The sequence below is a fragment of the Aureococcus anophagefferens genome (assembly GCF_000186865.1).
Source record: "Aureococcus anophagefferens unplaced genomic scaffold AURANscaffold_1, whole genome shotgun sequence".
NCBI classification, from domain to species: Eukaryota; class Pelagophyceae; order Pelagomonadales; family Pelagomonadaceae; genus Aureococcus; species Aureococcus anophagefferens.
This window is the reverse complement of record NW_008705561.1, coordinates 994,000-1,011,193: the sequence shown is the minus strand read 5'-3', so window position 1 is coordinate 1,011,193 and position 17,194 is coordinate 994,000. Positions and strand designations below refer to the sequence as shown.

The following is a 17,194-nucleotide window of genomic DNA, read 5'->3' as shown; positions in this document are numbered from 1 at the left end:
ACATGTCGCCCTACAAGAACCACGGCGTCTCCGCGGCGTGGCCCGACAGGGTCTTCGGCACCTACCTGCCCAAGCCGCCGGCCCACCCGACGCGGCCCCGCGTCACCTTCATGGTCGAGAAGGGGGCGTAACTCTACGGCGCCGCGCGCGTCCCGTTGGCGATGGCCGCGAGGGCCGCGTCGAGGCCCGGCGCGCGGCGCGGGAAGTCCCAGAGCTGGGCGGCGCGGCCCGTGCACGCCCGCAGGCTCGCCGGGCCCTCGAGGAAGATGCAGCCGCTGCTCCTCTGGCCGCTGCAGACCATGTCGCCGTCGACGTGCAGGCACGTGCCGCTCGCGCGGTGCGCGAGGGACCCGCCCCTGCGCTCGAAGGTCTGCGGCCCGCGGTCGTCGTCGTCGCAGGCTGCGAGGAAGAGCTTCTCCCCGTCGCCCTCCACGCAATACCGCACGCCGTGCGTGTACTCGGCCCACCACCAGGAGATCTTTCCCGCGTCGTCGCCGCCGAAGAAGTCGTAGAGCTTGTCGTAGGTGAAGGACAGGTCGAAGAGCGCCGACCCCTCCGGGTCGATCTCCGTGTGCAGCAGCTGCGGCGCGCTCAGGTTGTAGGCGCCCCAGCCGCAGCAGCCCTCGAGCATGAGGGAATAGCGCGTCGCGGCGCCCGTGCCGTTGGTCCGGTTGTCCAGCGGCGTCGGGATCGTATGGGTCGTCGACAGGTAGCCCACGCTGTCGGGAACGCCGGGCACGCTCGCGCCGGCGACCGAGGCGACGAGGAGCGCGGCCCTCATCCTCGGACCTCGGGGCTGCCCGCTCTCTCTCCTCTCGGATATTCGTGCATCTGACTGTCTCGACTCAACTTGTTCCAGCTAAGAAACTCCCGACAGCGATCAAGAACCACGATGGGCTGCAACGTGTTCTGCCTCCTCGTCATCGCGTCCCTCGGGGCCGACGCCGCGCCCCGCGGCGTCGTCCACCGCATCCGCGGCGGCTCCCTGGACATGGACGCCCGCGCCTCGGCCGAACTCTTCGGCATCGAGCAGCCCGAGAAGGAGGTCGTCAAGGCCATCACCGGCGCGTCCAAGAAGTTCGCCTCCGCGCTCGGCGTCCGCGGCGGCTCCCTGGACATGGACGCCCGCGCCTCGGCCGAGATGCTGGGGATCCAAGAGCCCGAGAAGGCGGTCGTCGAGGCCATCGCGGGCGCGTCGAAGAAGTTCGCTTCCGCGCTCGGCGTCCGCGGGGGCAGCTTCTACGGCTACGCGGGAGCCCGCGAGTACGCGGACATCTGCGGCATCGAGGAGCCGGAGAAGAGCGTGGTCACCACGATCAAGACGGCCATCTCGAGCGTCGTCACGGCGCCGCTGCGCGTCTTCCGGAGGTGAGCTCCGCCCGGGCCCTCCTAAGTCCCCTGTTTGTGCACACCCTTAGACGACGTGGGGCTTGTCGTCGTCGGGCAGGACTGCGGCGACGTTGAGCCAGCCGCGCCACCAGAAGCCGCACATGGCGACGAGGACCAGCGCGAAGGAGCCGATGCAGAACGACGCGAAGGCCCAGGGCAGGTGCTCGATGGGCAGGTAGTCGAAGTTCATGCCGAAGACGCCGGTCACCTGCGCGCGGGGCGTGGGGTTTCGGTTCGTCGGCGACGAAATCGATCTCCGGAAACCGCACAAAAGTCAGGGGCAGAAAGATCGTCGCGATGAGCGCCAAACAAACGTTGACGCGGTTGTAGTCGTCCTCGTGGCGGAGCCGCGCGAGCATGACGTAGGAGTGGAGCAGCGCGTCCGCGCGCTGGAGCCGCCGCAGGTCGCCCTGCGCGAGGAGCGCGAGGCGCCGCGTCCAGGGCGCCAGCTCCTCGTCGTCCTTGGTCGCCGCGCACGCGGCTTTCGCGGCCGCGTGGACCTGCTCGTAGTAGTCGCGGAGCCGCGAGATCTGCGTCCGGTGCTGGCCCGCGTCGAGGAGGCTGCGCACGGTGTAGTTGAAGCGGACGCGCCGCTGGCGCCAGCCGCTCCGGTCGTCGCTCACGACCTGCGCGAGCCGCGACGCCGCCGCGTCGAGCGCGCCGAACGCGCCGCGCGCGTCGTCGAGCGCGCCCTCGACCAAGCGGCAGCAGACGGCGGCGCCGCCGAGCCGCGCGATGCGCGCGCGGTCGTCGCCGCCGAGAGCCAGGCGCGACCGCACGCACTGGACCAACGCCTCGAAGCCGTCGTCCGCGCGCGACTCGCTGAGGCGCCAGGGCGCGGCCTCGTGCGGATCGCGGAACCGGAGCCGCGGCGACCCCGAATCCGCGGAGCTCTCGCGGTCCCGCGGGTCGTCGTCGAGCAGGCGCTGGCGCAGGTCGTCGGCCGGCGCGTCGTCGGCGACGTCCGCGGCCCAGCGGCGCCGGCGGCTCCGCGGCGCCGGGATCGGGCTCGGCGGCCGCACGTCCTCGTCCTCGACGCGCAGCGCCGTGATCACGAGGTCCCGGCTGCAGGCCGCGGCGAAGAGCACGCGCCGCCCCGGCCGCGGCAGCGGCAGCGGCGCGGACCAGAGCGTCCAGCCGCCCGGCGCGCGCTCCACGGACGCGTAGGCGTCGCCGTCCGGCCGCGTGAGCAGCTCCTCGGCTAACGCGTGGAGCTTCCGGCCCGCGAAGGCGACGCGCACGGCGCCGAGCGTCGCGCGCGGGTCGAGCTCGACCCAGCGCACGCACGCGCGCGGCGTCTCGAGCGCGAGGACCTTCGCGAGGTCGCCGCCGCTCACGCGCGCCGTCGCCGTGCAGGCCTCGTCGATCGTGTGCAGCGTGAACCAGCACGCCGTCCGCGCGACGCGGTCCGACGCGTCGTGTTCGCCGGGCGGCGCCTTGCACTCCTGTTGGGCGGCGCCGACGGCCGGCGGCGCGCTCGGCGACCGCTGCGTGAGCGACCGCCGCTCCGACGCGACGGAGTCGCGCTCGGAGGCCAGCGTGTCCTGGCGCCGCCAGCGGTAGAAGTCCTCCGCGTCCGGCGGCGGCGCGAACTGCCGCATGCTCGTGTTTCTCAAGCTCTCCCTCGAGCCATGCCTCTTGCCACCCTCCGAGCCCCTGGCCGGGGGTTCTCGAGCTTCGGCGACTCGCGCGCGCGCCGCGCCGCAGGACACGTGTCGGACGACTGCTCTGTTAAGTACCTCGCTCTCGGCGCACGGGGTGCGACGGGAGGGAAGGAGCGCGCTGGAAGTGGGGGAAACGGGGAACGACGCGCGCGGGGCGGGCGGGGAGGCGCGGGAGCGATGTTCGATCTCCCGGCCGCGCCGGCCTCGCGCGGGGCGCCCGGCGGCCGAAGCGGCCCGGCGAAGCTTGCGGAAGCGCGGCGCTCACTCGGCCTTGGCGGGCTCCTCCTTGGCGGGCTCCTCCTTGGCGGGCTCGGCGGCGGCGGCGGCGGGCTCGGCGACCTTGGGCTCCTCGGGCTCGACGGGCTCGGCGGCCTTCTCCGCGGCGGGCTCGGCGGCGGCCGGCTCGGCGACCTTGGGCTCCTCGGGCTTGACGGGCTCCTCCTTGGCGGGCTCGGCGGCCTTCTCCGCGGCGGGCTCGACGGGCGTCTCGACGTCGGCCGGCGGCGCGGGCTCCTTGGGCGGCTCCTCCTTGGCGACCTCCTTGACGGCCTCCGTGACGACCTCCTTGACGGCCTCGGGCTCGGCGGCCTTCTCGACGACGGGCTCCTCGGCGGCTTTCTCCGGCGCGGCGGGCGCGGCCTCGGGCTCCTCGGGCTTGGCCTCCTCGGGCTTCGGGGCCTCGGCCTTGGGCTCCTCGGGCTTGGGCGCCTCCGCGGGCGGCGCCTCCGTGTCCATGGCGACCTCCTTGGGCGGCGGCGCGTCCTAAAAATCGATTTTCAAAATCGCGCTTCCGGGGGGCGGAATCGCGCAGTCGACGCGATCGCGCGCGCGCGGCTCCGAGGGGGGGACGGGGGGCGGGGGGCGGGTTGACGCGGCGCGACGTACCGTGTCCATGGGCTTGGGCTCGACGGCCTCGGCCGCGGGCTCCTCGGACTTGGGCGCGGGCACCGCCTCGACTTTTGTCGGCGACGACTCGGTCGTCGACGTCTTGACCTTCTTGACGACGACCGTCTCCGGGCCCGGGGCGGGCGCGTTCGAGGTCTCGGCGAGCGGAGCGGTGGCGATGGCGTCAGACATGGTGATGGCGGTGAGCGTGTCTGCGGCGGGCAGGGAGACGACGGTCGGGTTTGGCGGCGCGCGCGCGCGAACGGCTCGCGCGCGCAACGCGAGGAGAAATTCAGGGCCGGGCGGGCGCGCGCGCGCGTTGTGCGATTGGTATGCGACCGCGACGCGCCCGTTTCCTCGGGCGCGAACCCCGTGGCGCCCCGTACACGAGGCATGATCAAACGCCAAGCACCAATCAACTCGAATTCCTCTCTTCCTCGAGCTTCGATTCGCCGTCGAGCGATTCGGGTGCGGCGCGCACGGTGTGGCGCGGACGGACGTGAGCGCGGCGTCGAACGAGGCGATCGATACGGGCGGGCGCGGGGGCGGGTCGCGCGAGGACTTACGAGGAGGTGATTCGGTGTTGGGGCTTGTGGATGGAACGATCCCGCTTTGAACAGCGACCTGAGTGAGAGGCGTTGGTAGGCCTCCGGGTCGAGGCCACGAGCGCCTCCACGAGGAGGTGTCCACCCACAAATCCAACACCGAAAAACACAAACCTTTACGCCTCCGCCAGTTTCGCGAGCCGCTCCTTGGTCCGGCCGATGGTCTTCGGCGGCGGGAACTGCTTCGACTGGACCGCGAGGACCGCCTGGTACTGGGCCCGCGCGCCCTTGGAGTCCTTCAGCAGGAGGAGCGTGTCCGCGAGGGCGAAGCGGATGGCGAGCGTCGCGGAGTGCTCCTTGGAGAGCGCCGTCGCGACGAGCGAGAGCGCGCGGCGGTGCGCGTCCGTCGCTTTGTTCAGCGTGTACTCGCGGCCCTCGGCGACGTCGCGGAGCAGGTTGCCCAGCTTCAGGAGCGCCGTCGCCGTGGCGACGTTGTTCGGCGCCTCGGCGACGATGGACGCGCGGAACGCGCGGAGCGCGGGCTCGAGGCCGCAGTCGTCGAGCCGGAGGAGCGGGTCGTCCAGCAGCTCGTCGACGAAGAGCGCGTGGGGCGAGTCGGGCTTCGGGTTCGGTCGGTAGATCTGCTTCGTCGTCACGCGCGCGCGCGCGGCCTTGGCCGCCTTGAGGCGCCGCAGCCGCTCCTCCGTCTCCCGGATCTCGCGCTCGAGGTCGTCGGCGGACAGCGCCGCGGCGGGCGCGCCCGCGGGCCCGCCGTCGTCGTCGTGGATCCGCGCCGCCGTCTTCTCGAGCGCGTGGGGGTTGTCCGCCGTCGCGAGGCTCGAGCCCTCGTGGCTCAGCCCCGACACGTGGCTCGCCTCGTCGTCGCCGGGCCCGGGGTCGACGGTCATGCACGCCGGGTTCGCGGCGCGCTCGCCCCAGCCCAGGCCCTTCTTGTGGCCGCCGGCCTGGGACTTGGCCTCCGTCTCCTCGTGGTCCGCGTAGAACGTGTCCATGCCGTACTGCACGAAGTCCGCGAGCTCGTCGATGCCTGTGTGCAAATCAACCAGTGAGCTGGGACGTCGGGGCCAAACTTCAGAATTCTCTCGCTCGGTCAAATCGAAGTCGATTCGGCTGATTTTTGGACGAATCGATTGCTCTCGGCGAGTTCTCGAAGCACGGCGGAAGTGCTCGTGTCAAAACATTCGCATACGCTCACATTGAAGTCGGGTTGAAGATTTGATTTGCACACAGGTCGATGCTGAGCGTCATGCTCCCGTCGTCGTCGATCGCGCGCACGAACGCGACGATGAGGTCGTCGGGGAGCTCGGACCCGGAGATCTTCAGCTCCAGGCGGATCATCTTCGTGAGCTCGGGCACGTCGAGTACGCCGTCGCCCGTCGCGTCGAACTTCCGGAAGATGTGGAGCGGGTCGTCGCCGTACGTCGCCGCCTGGAGTCGACCTGCGCGGAACTCAAATATTCAAGCTGACTTCAATGTGCGCGTAATCGAACGGTTTGGACCGGACTCTTCGGCCGTGTTTCGAGAACTCGACGAGAGCGATCGATTCGTTGAAAAATCAGCCGAATCGACGTCGATGTGACCGAGCGAGAGAATTTCAAAGTTTGGTCGGGACGTCCCGAACCGGCGGTCGATTTCCACACGGCAGCCGACCCTGGAGCTTCTTCATCTCGTCGGGGTCGAAGTCGGGCCGCGCCTTCTTGGCGAGCCGGGCCTTGCGGTCCTCCTTGGCCGCCTCGCACTCCTCGGCGCGCTCGCCCCACTTGTGGTGCTTGTGCGCGTGTTCCGGGTCCGCCTGTGTGGAAACCAAATCTTCAACCCGACTTCAATGTGAGCGTATTCGAATTTTTGACACAAACTCTTCGGCTGGGCTTCAAGAGCTCGGCAAGAGCGATCGATCCGTCCAAAAATCAGCCGAATCGACTTCGATTTGACCGAGCTAGAGAATTCTCAAGTTTGGTCAGGACCACCCAAACCAGTGGTTGGTTTCCACACAGGGGTCCGCGGCGTCGGCCGCGGCCTCGAGCGCCTCCGTGTGCTCGTGGTCCTGGTAGAAGGTCTTCGTGCCGTGCTCGACGAAGTCGCCGAGCTCCGCGAGCGACAGGTTCCCCGTGCCGTCGTCGTCGACGGCCTTGATGAACATGGCGATCTCGTCGTCGCTGAGCTCCGACCCCGGGATCCGCAGCTCCACCCTGATCAGATGCGTCAGCTCCTCGGCGTTGAGCAGGCCGTCGCTGCTCTTGTCGAAGCTCTTGAAGAGCTCCTGGGGCGAGTGGCCGAAGGTCGCCGCCTGGAGCTTCATCTGGAAGTGGGCCATCTCCGCCTCGTCGAGCGTCTTCTTCTTCCGCTCCTTCGCGGCCGTCGCGCGGCGCAGCTTCTTCATCTCGTCGGGCTCGTCCTTGGCGCCCCACTTCGTCGTGCGCTTCCCCGCGTCGGCGGCCTCCGTCGCCGCGTGGTCCGCGTAGAACGTCGCGGTGCCGTGCTCCACAAAGTCCGCGAGCTCGTCGAGCGACAGGCTCCCGGAGCCGTCGTCGTCGAGCGCGTCGATGAGCGCCTTGACGTCGGCCTCGCTGAGCTCCTTCTCGCTGATCTTCAGCGACACGCGGATCATCTTCGACAGCTCCTTGGCGTTCATGTCGCCGCTCTTGTCCTTGTCGAACTTCTTGAAGAACTTCGCCGGCGCCGTGTCGATGCAGGCGGCCTTGAGCTTGCTCTGCAGCTTCACCGCGACCTTCTCGTCGATCTTCCGCCGCTTCTTCCCGCCCTTCTTCTTCTTCGGCGCCATGGCCGCGGCGGAGAGAGGGGCTGCGGCCCAGCGCCAACGCGCGCGGCGCTCCGGTAAATGAGTGCAACTTCGCGTTGTTTACCTCGTGTTTACCTCGACTCATAAAACCGCCGGAGTAAGTTAAGGAGTAAGACTTGGAGTAAGTGCCGGAGTCTCTTCCTCAAAGACAAGGTCGCGGGGGCCTACCGCGACTTCTACCGCGGCGAAGAAAAAAATCCGGGCCGATCCTTTACGTCGCGGGTCGGACCTACCGCGGCTCCCAGGAGGTCTCGCCCGTGACCGTGTTGTAGTAGTACTGGTAGCCCTCGTCCGTGTAGGCGCTCGTCCAGTCGCTGGACGCCGCGGTCGGGTCCGTCCAGGACGATTCGCCCGTGGACGCGTTGTACCAGTAGGTGTAGCCCTCGGGCGTCTGCGCCTGCGTCCAGTCGCTGGCCGCCGCCGCGCCGTTGCCGCCGTTCGGGTTCTCCCAGGTCACCTCGCCCGTCGTCGAGTTGTAGAAATAGGACCAGCCCTCGGGCGTCTGGAGCTCCTGCCAGTCCGACGCCGCGGGCGCGGGCGCGGCGGCGGCGGGCGCGGGCTCCGGCGCGGGCGCGGGCTCCGCGGCCGCCGGCGCGGCGGCGCTCAGCATGGCGTCCGTGGGCGCCGCGGCGCTCAGGCTCAGGCGGATGGAGTTGCGGCCCTTCGTTTTGTAGACCGACTTTCTCATGACCGGCGCCGTCTTTTCCGGCGGCGCGGCCGGCGCGGGCGCGGGCGCGTCGAGCGAGAATTCGGCGGAGTGCTTCGGCGCCTTGACGCCCGACGAGTCCGCGGCCTCCGCCGCCTCCGGCGCCGGCGGCGGGTCGTCCGCGTGGTGGCCGCCGTCGTCGCTGAAGTTGCCCTCGTCGTCCGTCGTCGGCGGGCTCGGCGGGCGCAGCACCTTCTTCGCCGCCGACGACGCGCGGCCGCCGCGGCCGCCGCGGCCGCCCCGCCCGCCGCGGCCGCCGGCCTTGATCATCGCCGCGTTGCTGCCGGCGCCCGCGCCGAGGCGCTTAAAGTGCTTCGACTTGGCCGCGTCGTGCTTGGCCGCCTCCTCCTTGTCGGCCAGGAACTTGGCCCGCTGCTCCGGCGTCATCGCCGCGAGCTCCGCGGCCTCCTTCTCGTCGGCCTGTCGCTTCTGCTCCATCAGGTGCTCGCGGTCGCGCGCCGACATCGGGGCTGCCCGCTCGCCTGGGGCCCGCCGGCCGCAGAAGTGGAAGGCAATGGTCCGGTCGCCGCGGTCCGCGGCGACGCGGCGGCGCGGCTGCCGCGCACGTGTGCGAGGCGAGGCGGGCCTGATGCACGTGTGCGCGTTGACCCGGTCCGATGCTCCTCGACGAGGCTAACAGGCTGCCACCCAATCGATGGCCGCGCCACGACGCCAAGGGGTCAACAAAAACAAAGTCTGTGTTGGACTAGATGTTGCCTTTTGGCTGCCCACTCTCAAAATCTGGGCACCCGCCGCGGCTCCGCGCGCGGCGACAGTGCGAGATGCTCTTCGGGGCGCTCGTGCCCTGGCGCTTCGGGTTCCTGACGCTGCACTTCGTGCTGCTCGTGTCCTACTACTTCGACAAGATCGACGGCATCCAGGTGACGCTGCCGCCCGTGGGCGCCCTCGGCCACAACCAGCGGCTCTACACGCAGGACGACATCGACGACAAGTACAAGGAGCGCCGGGACCGCGTGGACCTCGTGCTCTGGATGGGCTACGTCTGCTGCTTCGTGGAGTACTGCGGCCTCTTCTCCGCGCTGTCGCTCGACTGGCCGCGGTCGACGTTGTTCAACGTGTGGACGCACGCGATCGGCGCCGTCGCCTGCGCCTGGGCCCAGCTCGACGGCTGGACCTACGTGTCGACGGAGTACCACTTCGCGCTCTTCAACTTCGTCCCGGCGTTCCTCGAGGCGTCGATCTGCGTCTACGCGCACCGCGCGCTGCGGCGCGAGCGCGCGCAGCCGCGCGCGCTGCCGCCGAGGGCGCCCCTGTCGCTGCAGGAGGCGGCGATCATCCGCCTCTTCTTCCTCATCCTCACGCTCTTCTGCCTCGTCGTCGGCGTCCCGACGATGACCGCGCAGCTCGCGAAGGACCGGCGGCGGCGGCCGGGCCGCGAGAAGCGGATCCCGGCCAAGGCGCTGTCCGTGGGCTTCTGGTTCGGCATCGCCTTCCTGGTCCTCTTCGTCTTGTTCGGCCTCGTCACGCTCTACGTCCACGTCAAGTACCTCCACGGCGTCCAGTTCGAGGAGCCGGCCGCGCCGCGCGGCGACGCGTTCGGCGGCGGCCGGCCCCGCGGGGACGGCGAGGGCAAGGACGACGACGCCGCGGCGCCGACGCCGGCGCCCAAGAAGGCCACGCCCAAGCCCAAGCCCAAGAGCAAGAGCAAGTTCCCGCGGTTCCCTCGGACGCTGACGATGAAGAAGAAGGCGAAGGCGAAGGCGCCCGACGGCGGCTCCGACAGCGACGGCGGCGGCGAGCCGACGCCCGAGCGGCCGCTGCTGGACTACGAGGACAAGCGCGACGACGGCGACGAGTCGTCGGCGGACGACCGGCGGCCGAAGGCGCGGGGCAGCGACGGCGACGACTCCCCGGACTCGCGGTCGTCGTCGCCGCGGAAGCCGCCGCCGCGCCGCGCCGACTCCGACGACTCCGACGACTCCCGGGACAAGCCGCGCAAGCCGCGCGAGGGCCCGGCCCCGCCCGCGCGCCGCGCGAACCGGCGCGACTCGGACTCGGACTCGGCCTAAACACGGTTCAACGAGTCTTCAAGGTGGCCTTTAACGAAATTAGGCGGTTCTAGGCCCCCCCCCCCCTCTCATCGGTGTCTCGTCGGTGTGAACTTGGGGCTGCGCCGTCGTCGTCGGCGCGGCCGCCGGGACCACGACGGCTTCCGACGAGGACGCCGCGGCGACGGGGCCGGCGGCGCGGCGGACGAGCGCGACCATGGCCAAGGGGACCGACAACCACAGCACGCTCGGCCTCGCGTCGCGCCACGCGCTCGACGCGACGCGCGTCGACGACCAGGGGCGCAAGGCGCTCCACCGCTTCTCCGCGAGCTACAACGTCGCGCCCGAGCACCTGAAGCGGGCGCGCCGCCCCGCGTTTTCCGTCTCGCGTCGCGTCGCGCGCGCCGCGCCGCGACCGCCCCGCGCGCGCAGGTCATCGAGGTGCACCCCGAGGCGGCCAAGGAGGTGGACCACCGGGGCTGGCTGCCCCTGAACCACTACTGCCGGGGCCTGGGCGGGGACTACGACGACTTCGGCGACGACGTCGAGCGCCACCTGGGGACGCTCGAGGAGCGGCGCGCCGCGCCGTTCGTCGGCGACGGGTCGCGGCCGCGCGACCGGCCCGGGGACCCCAAATTCTTCGAGACCTGCGAGAGCCTCGCCGACGTGCGCAAGGAGTACAAGGCCATGCTGCTGACCTACCACCCGGACAAGAACATCGGCGACGAGGACGAGGCGTGCCGCCAGATGCAGCGGCTCCAGGACGCGTACGCGGTCGCGCTGAAGAAGTTCCACAAGAAGCGGCCCCTCGAGGAGGCCGTGGCCTCGGGCGACGTGGCCCAGGTCCTCGCGAGCGTCGGCGGCCTGGGCGGCGAGGACGTGCGCGACTTCGTGGACGCGGAGGGCAACACGCTCCTGCATTTGGTGTGCACGAAGTGCGTCCGCAACGTGGCCGCGGACCAGCTCGCGGCCGTCGTGCGCCTCAACCCGGAGGCCCTCAAGGACCAGAACCAGGAGGGCGACACGCCCCTGCACTGCCTCTGCGCCTGCCACCGGAGCCCGACGGAGTTCGAGGCGCTCGTCGGCGTGCTTCTGGGCGACTACGCGGCGGACGGCGGCCCCGAGGAGGGGCCCGCGCCGCCGCCGAAGGAAGCGGACGACGCGCCCGCGGCGACCCCGACGGACGAGGGCTTCGACGCGATCCCGCGCGAGGCGCGCGACGCGGCCTGCGAGGAGGAGAAGATGGACGCGGCCGCGCGGCCGAACGCGGACGGGCGCCTCGCGGTGCACCTCTGCTGCCGCTGCCAGCGCTTCGCGGGGCGGCGGTCCGTGGGCGCGCTCGAAAAGCTGCTGGCGGCGTTCCCCGCGGGCGCGGCGCACGCCGACGCCTTCGACTGGACGCCGCTCCACTTGTTCGCGCAGTTCCAGATCGACCCGAGCCTCGAGGGGCTGAACGCCGTGCTCGCCGCGTGCCCGGAGGCCGCGGCGCGGACGACCATCGTCGACAACGACACGCCGCTGCACCTCGCGTGCTACGCGCACCGGCGGAAGATCTCCGCGGGCGCCGCGCTGACCCTGGGGACGCTGGCGTCGTTCGCGCCCGCGGCGGCGCTCCGGAGCTGCAAGCAGGGCCGCAAGCCCTGGGACCACCTGCCGTCCGACGACCCGAACTACGGCGCGGCGACGGGCGCGATCTTCCGGGCCGTCGTCGGCGGTCTCGACGAGGTGTGCCTCGAGCCCGAGGAGGAGCTGCGGCGGCGGAGCTTCCTCGAGAAGGTCTTGAGGAATTTTAGGGATTCCTCCGGCGGGTCGCTGCTCCACGTGCTCGCGGGCGCCGAGGGCGCCGAGGTGCCGCTGGAGGACGTGCTGCGCGTCGCCGACGTGCTCGGGGGCGGCGCGGCCGTCTACGACGACGCCGACGCCGACGGGCGGACGCCGCTGCACCGCGCGTGCGCGGCGCCCGCGCCGCGCGTCGCCGACTACGACGGCGGCGGCGACGGCCCCGTCGCCGCGGCGCTCGTGGCGGCGCTGCTCGAGGCGTCGCCGGGCGCCGCGGCGCGCGCGGACCGGGGCGGCAAGACGCCGCTCCACCTCGCGGCGTCGCTCTGCGACGACGACGCGGCGGCCGTCTTCAAGGTCCGCGCGCTCCTGGGCGTCGCGCCCGAATCGGCAAAAATGGTCACGGGCGACGGCGCCGCGTCGACGGCGGCGCACCTCGCCTGCGCGTCCTGCGCGCGCGACATCGGCCCCGCCGTGCCCGACGTGCTGGCGCTGTTAGCGAAGGTCGCGCCGAAAGCCGCGTCGGCGCCCGACGGCCACGGCAAGCGCGCGTGGGACTACCTGCCGCGCCACGACGGCCGCTTCGACGCCTGCTTCCACGCGCTCCTCGGCGAGCTCATCGACACGCCCGAGGCCCTCGACCCGGACGACGACGACGACGACGACGGCGACGACGGCGACGGCGAGAGGCCCCGGAAGACGCGCGGCGCTGTGCCGAAACCAACCACTGGTTTGGGGGGTCCCCACCAAACTTGAGAATTCTCTAGCTCGGTCAAATCAAAGTCGATTCGGCTGATTTTTGGACGGATCGATCGCTCTCGTCGAGTTCTCGAAGCACAGTGAAAGAGTCTGGTCCAAACCGTTCGAATACGCTCACATTGAAGTCGGGTTGAATATTTGGTTTCGGCACAGGCGCGGCGACGGCGGCACGGTGCTCCACCTCGTCTGTGCGCACCACCACAAGTCCGTGCGGCGCGTTTTAGCAGCGCGGCCCCAGGACGCCAAGCTCACGGACCGCGCGGGCAACACGCCCCTCCACAACTACGTGTCGCACCAGCCCCTCGCGGGCGACCTCAAGGACGCGCCCGAGGAGCTCGGCCTGCTCCTCGAGGCCCACGGCGACGCGGCGGGCGCGCCGAACCGCGCGGGGCTCACGCCCCTCCATTTGTTGGTTGCGTCGCAGAAGCCCGCGCCCGCGCGGAGCGTCTTCGACGCGCTCGTCCGCGCGTCGGCCGCGAACCCGGAGTCGAAAGCGCTCGCGTCGTGCCAGAACGGCGACACGGCCGTGAGTTTGTTGTGCCGGGCCAACGCGAAGAAGATCGCGGACCACGCGCCGTCGCTGGTGCAGGCCCTGGTCAACGCCGCGCGGAAGCGCGGGCCCGAGGCCGTCGCCGCGCTCTTTGAGCCGTGCGAGCGCGGGCTCCGGCCCTGGGAGAACCTGCCCGTGGACGACCCCAGGTTCGCCGCCTGCGCGGGCATCTGCCTGCGCGAGGTGCTCGCCGACGACGCGGCGAAGACGTCGACGAGGAAGCTCGACAAGGGCGGCCGCGGCGCGCTCCACCTCCTCGCGAGCCGCCACGGCCAGCACCTCCGCCGCGACGACGACTTCGTGCGGCCCTTCTTCGCCAACGGGAACGCCGGCGCGCGCATGGTCGACGACGCCGAGGCGACGCCCCTCCACCTCGCCGCGCAGCACCTGTCCCTCGACTGCCCCCAGGATTTGGCGTTCCTCGGCGCGCTCGTCGACGCGTACCCGGAAGCCGCGGAGCTGCGGAACAAGAGCGGCTGGACGCCCCTCCACCACTTCGTCCACAAGCACGCGCCCATCCTCAAGGAGCCCACGGGCGACGGCAAGTACGACATCAAGTGGGCGGCGCTGGACGCGCTCCTCGACGCGGGGCCGGGCGCCGTCGGCGGCGCGACGTCCGCGGGCGACTCGCCGCTCCACCTCGCGGCCCACGCCTTCCGCAAGTCCATCTCGCCCGCGGCGCCCCACCTGCTCGACGTGTTGGTCTCCGCGGCGCCGGACTCGGCCGCGCGCGCGGTCCGCCAGCGGGGGAAGGCGTCGAAGACGCCGCTCGAGTGGCTCCCGCGCGGCGACGCGCGCTACGGATTGTGCGAGGAGCTCCTCAGCCACAAGGTCGCGCGCTGCCTCGAGCTCCTCCTCGAGCACCACGGCGACGCCGCGTCGCACGTCCTGCCGGAGACGGGCGAGCTCGCGCTGCACCAGGTCTGCGCGATCACTCCGCCCGTCGCGACGGTGCGCATGCTCGTCGCGCTGCTCGCGAACCACGCGCCGGCGGCGGCGACGCCGCGCAAGTCCGACGGCAAGACGCCGCTGCACCTCCTCTGCCGCGCCGTGACCGTCGACCGGGACCACTACGTGCCGCCGCCGCGGGCCGACGGCGGCGACGGCGACGACGACGAGAGCGCGGACTCCGCGGAGGAGGACTTCGCCGACGAGGACGACCGCGTCGGCGTCTGGCGCCTCGCCCGCGGCGCGCCGCGGCTCATCCGCGCGCTCCTGGAGTACGCGCCGGAGGCCGCGGACGCGAAGGACGGCGACGGCAAGCTCGCGCTCGACTATTTGCCGCGGCAGGACCGCAAGTACGACGCCTGCGCGGCGCTCTTCGCCGTCTTCTCGGCCTTCGCGAGGCACCCGCACCTGCGCGTCGCGGAAGACGAGGCGGAGGACGTCGCCGCGGACGACGCGCCGCCGTCGCCGCCGTCGTCGTCGCCGCCGTCGTCGTCGCCGACGACGCCGACGCGGTCGCGGCGCGACACGGGCGTCGAGTACCGGCGGACGCCGTCGAAGCCCAAGGGCCCGAGCGTCATCATCGTCGGCACGCTCCAGGGCATCCCGGAGAAGTCGCCGAGCCGGCGGCGGAGCTCCGTGCAGATCGTCGGCAAGGTCAAGGGCAGGGCAGGACAAGGGTGATTCAACGTCGCTTCAACATGAGTGTTCCGCGCGCGCGCGTTCCGGAAAAAGCATCCACGCTTCGAGACCGTTCCGAGAGATGATCGCTCGTCCAAAAATCAGCCGAAACGAGTGGAAACCGGCCGAGCTAGGAGCCCTTGAAGTTGGGAATTTCGCACTCTTGTCCTGCCCAGGTCAAGGGCGCGCCGACCAAGTCGCCGGCCAAGGCGCGGCGCATGTCCGTCAACGCCCTCTTCGACGAGAACACGACGATCCCCATCAAGCGGCCCGTCGAGTCGCCGAAGACGGCCAAGGGCAGCCGCCGGGGGAGCCGCATCGTCGACTTCGGGCAGGGCGACAGCGTCACGTTCGAGGACGACCTCGACCCCGAGGACACGCCGACGCCGCCGCCGCCGCCGCTCGACGCGCCCCCCGCGACGCCGAGCGCCGCGAAGCCCTTCGTGCTGCCGGACTCGGACGGCGTCGCGTCGCCGCGGGGCACGCCGAAGCGGCAGGCGTCCGCGGCGACGCGCATGTTCGCGGCCGCGGACGAGCCCGACGACGACGCCGCCGCGCCGGCGCCGCGCGTCGACACGCCGCCGTCGCCGCCGGGCGGGCCCGACGTCGCGGGGGGCGTCGGCTCGCCGCCGTGCGCGGACGCGGAGCCGCGCGGCACGTTCAGCCGGATCCTGTCCCCCGAGCAGGGCGACGCGACCGCGAACCTCATCGCCGACTACTACGAGTCGCCGACGACGAAGCCCCGCGCCGAGTCCTTCTCCGAGACCCTCTCCGAGACGCCCTCCGTCGACGTCGCCACGACGTCCGTCGCCGCGAGCGGCGCGCCGCCGCCGCGGCGCTTCATCGTCCGCGTCATCTGGCGCCTCATCGGGCTCTTCGTCCGCGGCGGGGTCTAGGCGTGTCGTGCTCTAAGCGGCGGTGTTACCAGAGGGGGAGGGATGCGAGCTTCGCGAAATGGGCAGCCCCATTGAGAAGTCCTTGAGAGTCTTCCTCTTCGTGCCACGGTCGCAATATGTTCGGCACGCTGGGCAACTGGACCCAACCGCCACGGATGAGGACCCAATTGTTCCCGGCGATAACGACGATTTTGCCGTGCTGGGCGGTCGCTGCCAAGCCAAAGCACTCTCGCCGACCCATTGGCAACGACGGCTGGACCGTCCAGCGGTCCGTCGAGGGATCATATGATTCCACCTGCGGGCCATACTCTTCATTGACGCAGTTAATCATCCCTCCCAGTACCCAAAGACATCCATCCAGCTCCACGACGCATACCTCGGAGCGCGGCGTGGGCATTCGGGCACACACCTTCCAAGAATTTGCTGCGAGATCGAGGGCATGCAGCTCGTCTGAGGGAATAGGGTTAAATGGTTCGATTGGTGACCCACCAAACAAATAAAGCACGTTTTGATAGTGGAAAAGAGTGCCACGGATGTTGGTTGGGGGCTGCGGCAGCGGCAACCACGAGTTGCGGCCCGGACGGAAGCTCCTCAACAACACTGTACCTTTAGGGTGCCACCGACCTCCGCATATCGTCGCAATTTCGGCACCAATCACACAAATGGAATCGAGACCATCATGGCAATCATCAAATTCCGAAGGCATGATCATAGGTTCCCAGCGTTGGATTTTGACGTCATACATATAACAGGAGTACTTGTTTTTGGGGTGCAAAGCGCTGTAGACTATGAGGAGCTTACCCTGATAGACCACCAGCTGTGCATCTGCTTTCAAAGGAGCATCTGCTATGAGCCCGTCATGCCAGAAGTCGCGTCCGCTGGTGTCGCCTAACCCCGCCTCACTGAATTCAAGGCCGTCTCGCCCGCTCCGTTTCTTCAACACGTAGGTACCGCGGACATTTAGTGCCTCACGGTCGTGCCATCCCGCAACCACGAGCACGCGCTCATCCACGGCCTTTCGCGCCGCGAGAAACGACGACGACGCCCGCAGCACGCGCCACGACTTGCAGACGCTCGCGACAGCGTTCAGGTCCGTGAAGGGCAACATCGCCAGGCCATGAACGACGCACTCCGGTGGAAGGACGGCGAGCGGAGCCGCCAGCGGTGCGGTCATGGCATCGAGCTGTTCCGCCGCGGCGGAGTCTCGGCTGGCGACAGAGACTGCGAGGGCGTGAAGCACCGACGCGTCTTCCGGGGCCAGGTTGTCAATGCTGGCGGCATTCAGCAGCTTTAGGGCCTCCGTCGATGTGATCGCGCGCGGTTCGGAGGCCATGCCCCGCCGAGCCGCGGTCAGGAGACGACTCGCTTGCCCCTCATCGGCCGTGTCGGCGGCCAATGTCAATGGAGGACGCGGGGGGTTCGCGCCCGGACGCGCCCCGGACGCGCCCGGACGCCCGGCGGACACGCCGGACGCCCGGACGCGCCCCGGACGCGCCCAGGACGCGCCCAGCAGCAGTCCGAGGCGCCCAGAGTACTCGCTGATGCGATTTGGAGACTAGCTATAG

The 17,194-nt window shown here is 70.5% G+C and overlaps 2 protein-coding genes across 2 annotated transcripts; one reads left to right on the top strand and one right to left on the bottom strand.

The window, feature by feature from the left end:
- Positions 1 to 133: 133 nt before the first annotated feature.
- On the bottom strand, positions 134 to 8,280 carry AURANDRAFT_70520 (hypothetical protein; the record flags this gene model as incomplete). Its single annotated transcript, XM_009034033.1, has 11 exons — positions 134 to 796; positions 1,421 to 1,597; positions 1,659 to 3,045; positions 3,319 to 3,815; positions 3,939 to 4,150; positions 4,505 to 4,562; positions 4,664 to 5,531; positions 5,731 to 5,943; positions 6,155 to 6,296; positions 6,495 to 7,353; positions 7,538 to 8,280. The coding sequence occupies 9 exons, from the start codon at positions 8,278 to 8,280 to the stop codon at positions 3,002 to 3,004; spliced, it is 3,636 nt and encodes a 1,211-aa protein (XP_009032281.1).
- A 512-nt stretch (positions 8,281 to 8,792) lies between these two features.
- On the top strand, positions 8,793 to 15,656 carry AURANDRAFT_70519 (hypothetical protein; the record flags this gene model as incomplete). The annotated part of the gene is made up of 6 exons (XM_009034473.1): positions 8,793 to 9,892; positions 10,263 to 10,356; positions 10,452 to 12,537; positions 12,566 to 12,569; positions 12,711 to 14,709; positions 14,910 to 15,656. The coding sequence occupies 6 exons, from the start codon at positions 8,793 to 8,795 to the stop codon at positions 15,627 to 15,629; spliced, it is 6,003 nt and encodes a 2,000-aa protein (XP_009032721.1).
- Positions 15,657 to 17,194: the final 1,538 nt, after the last annotated feature.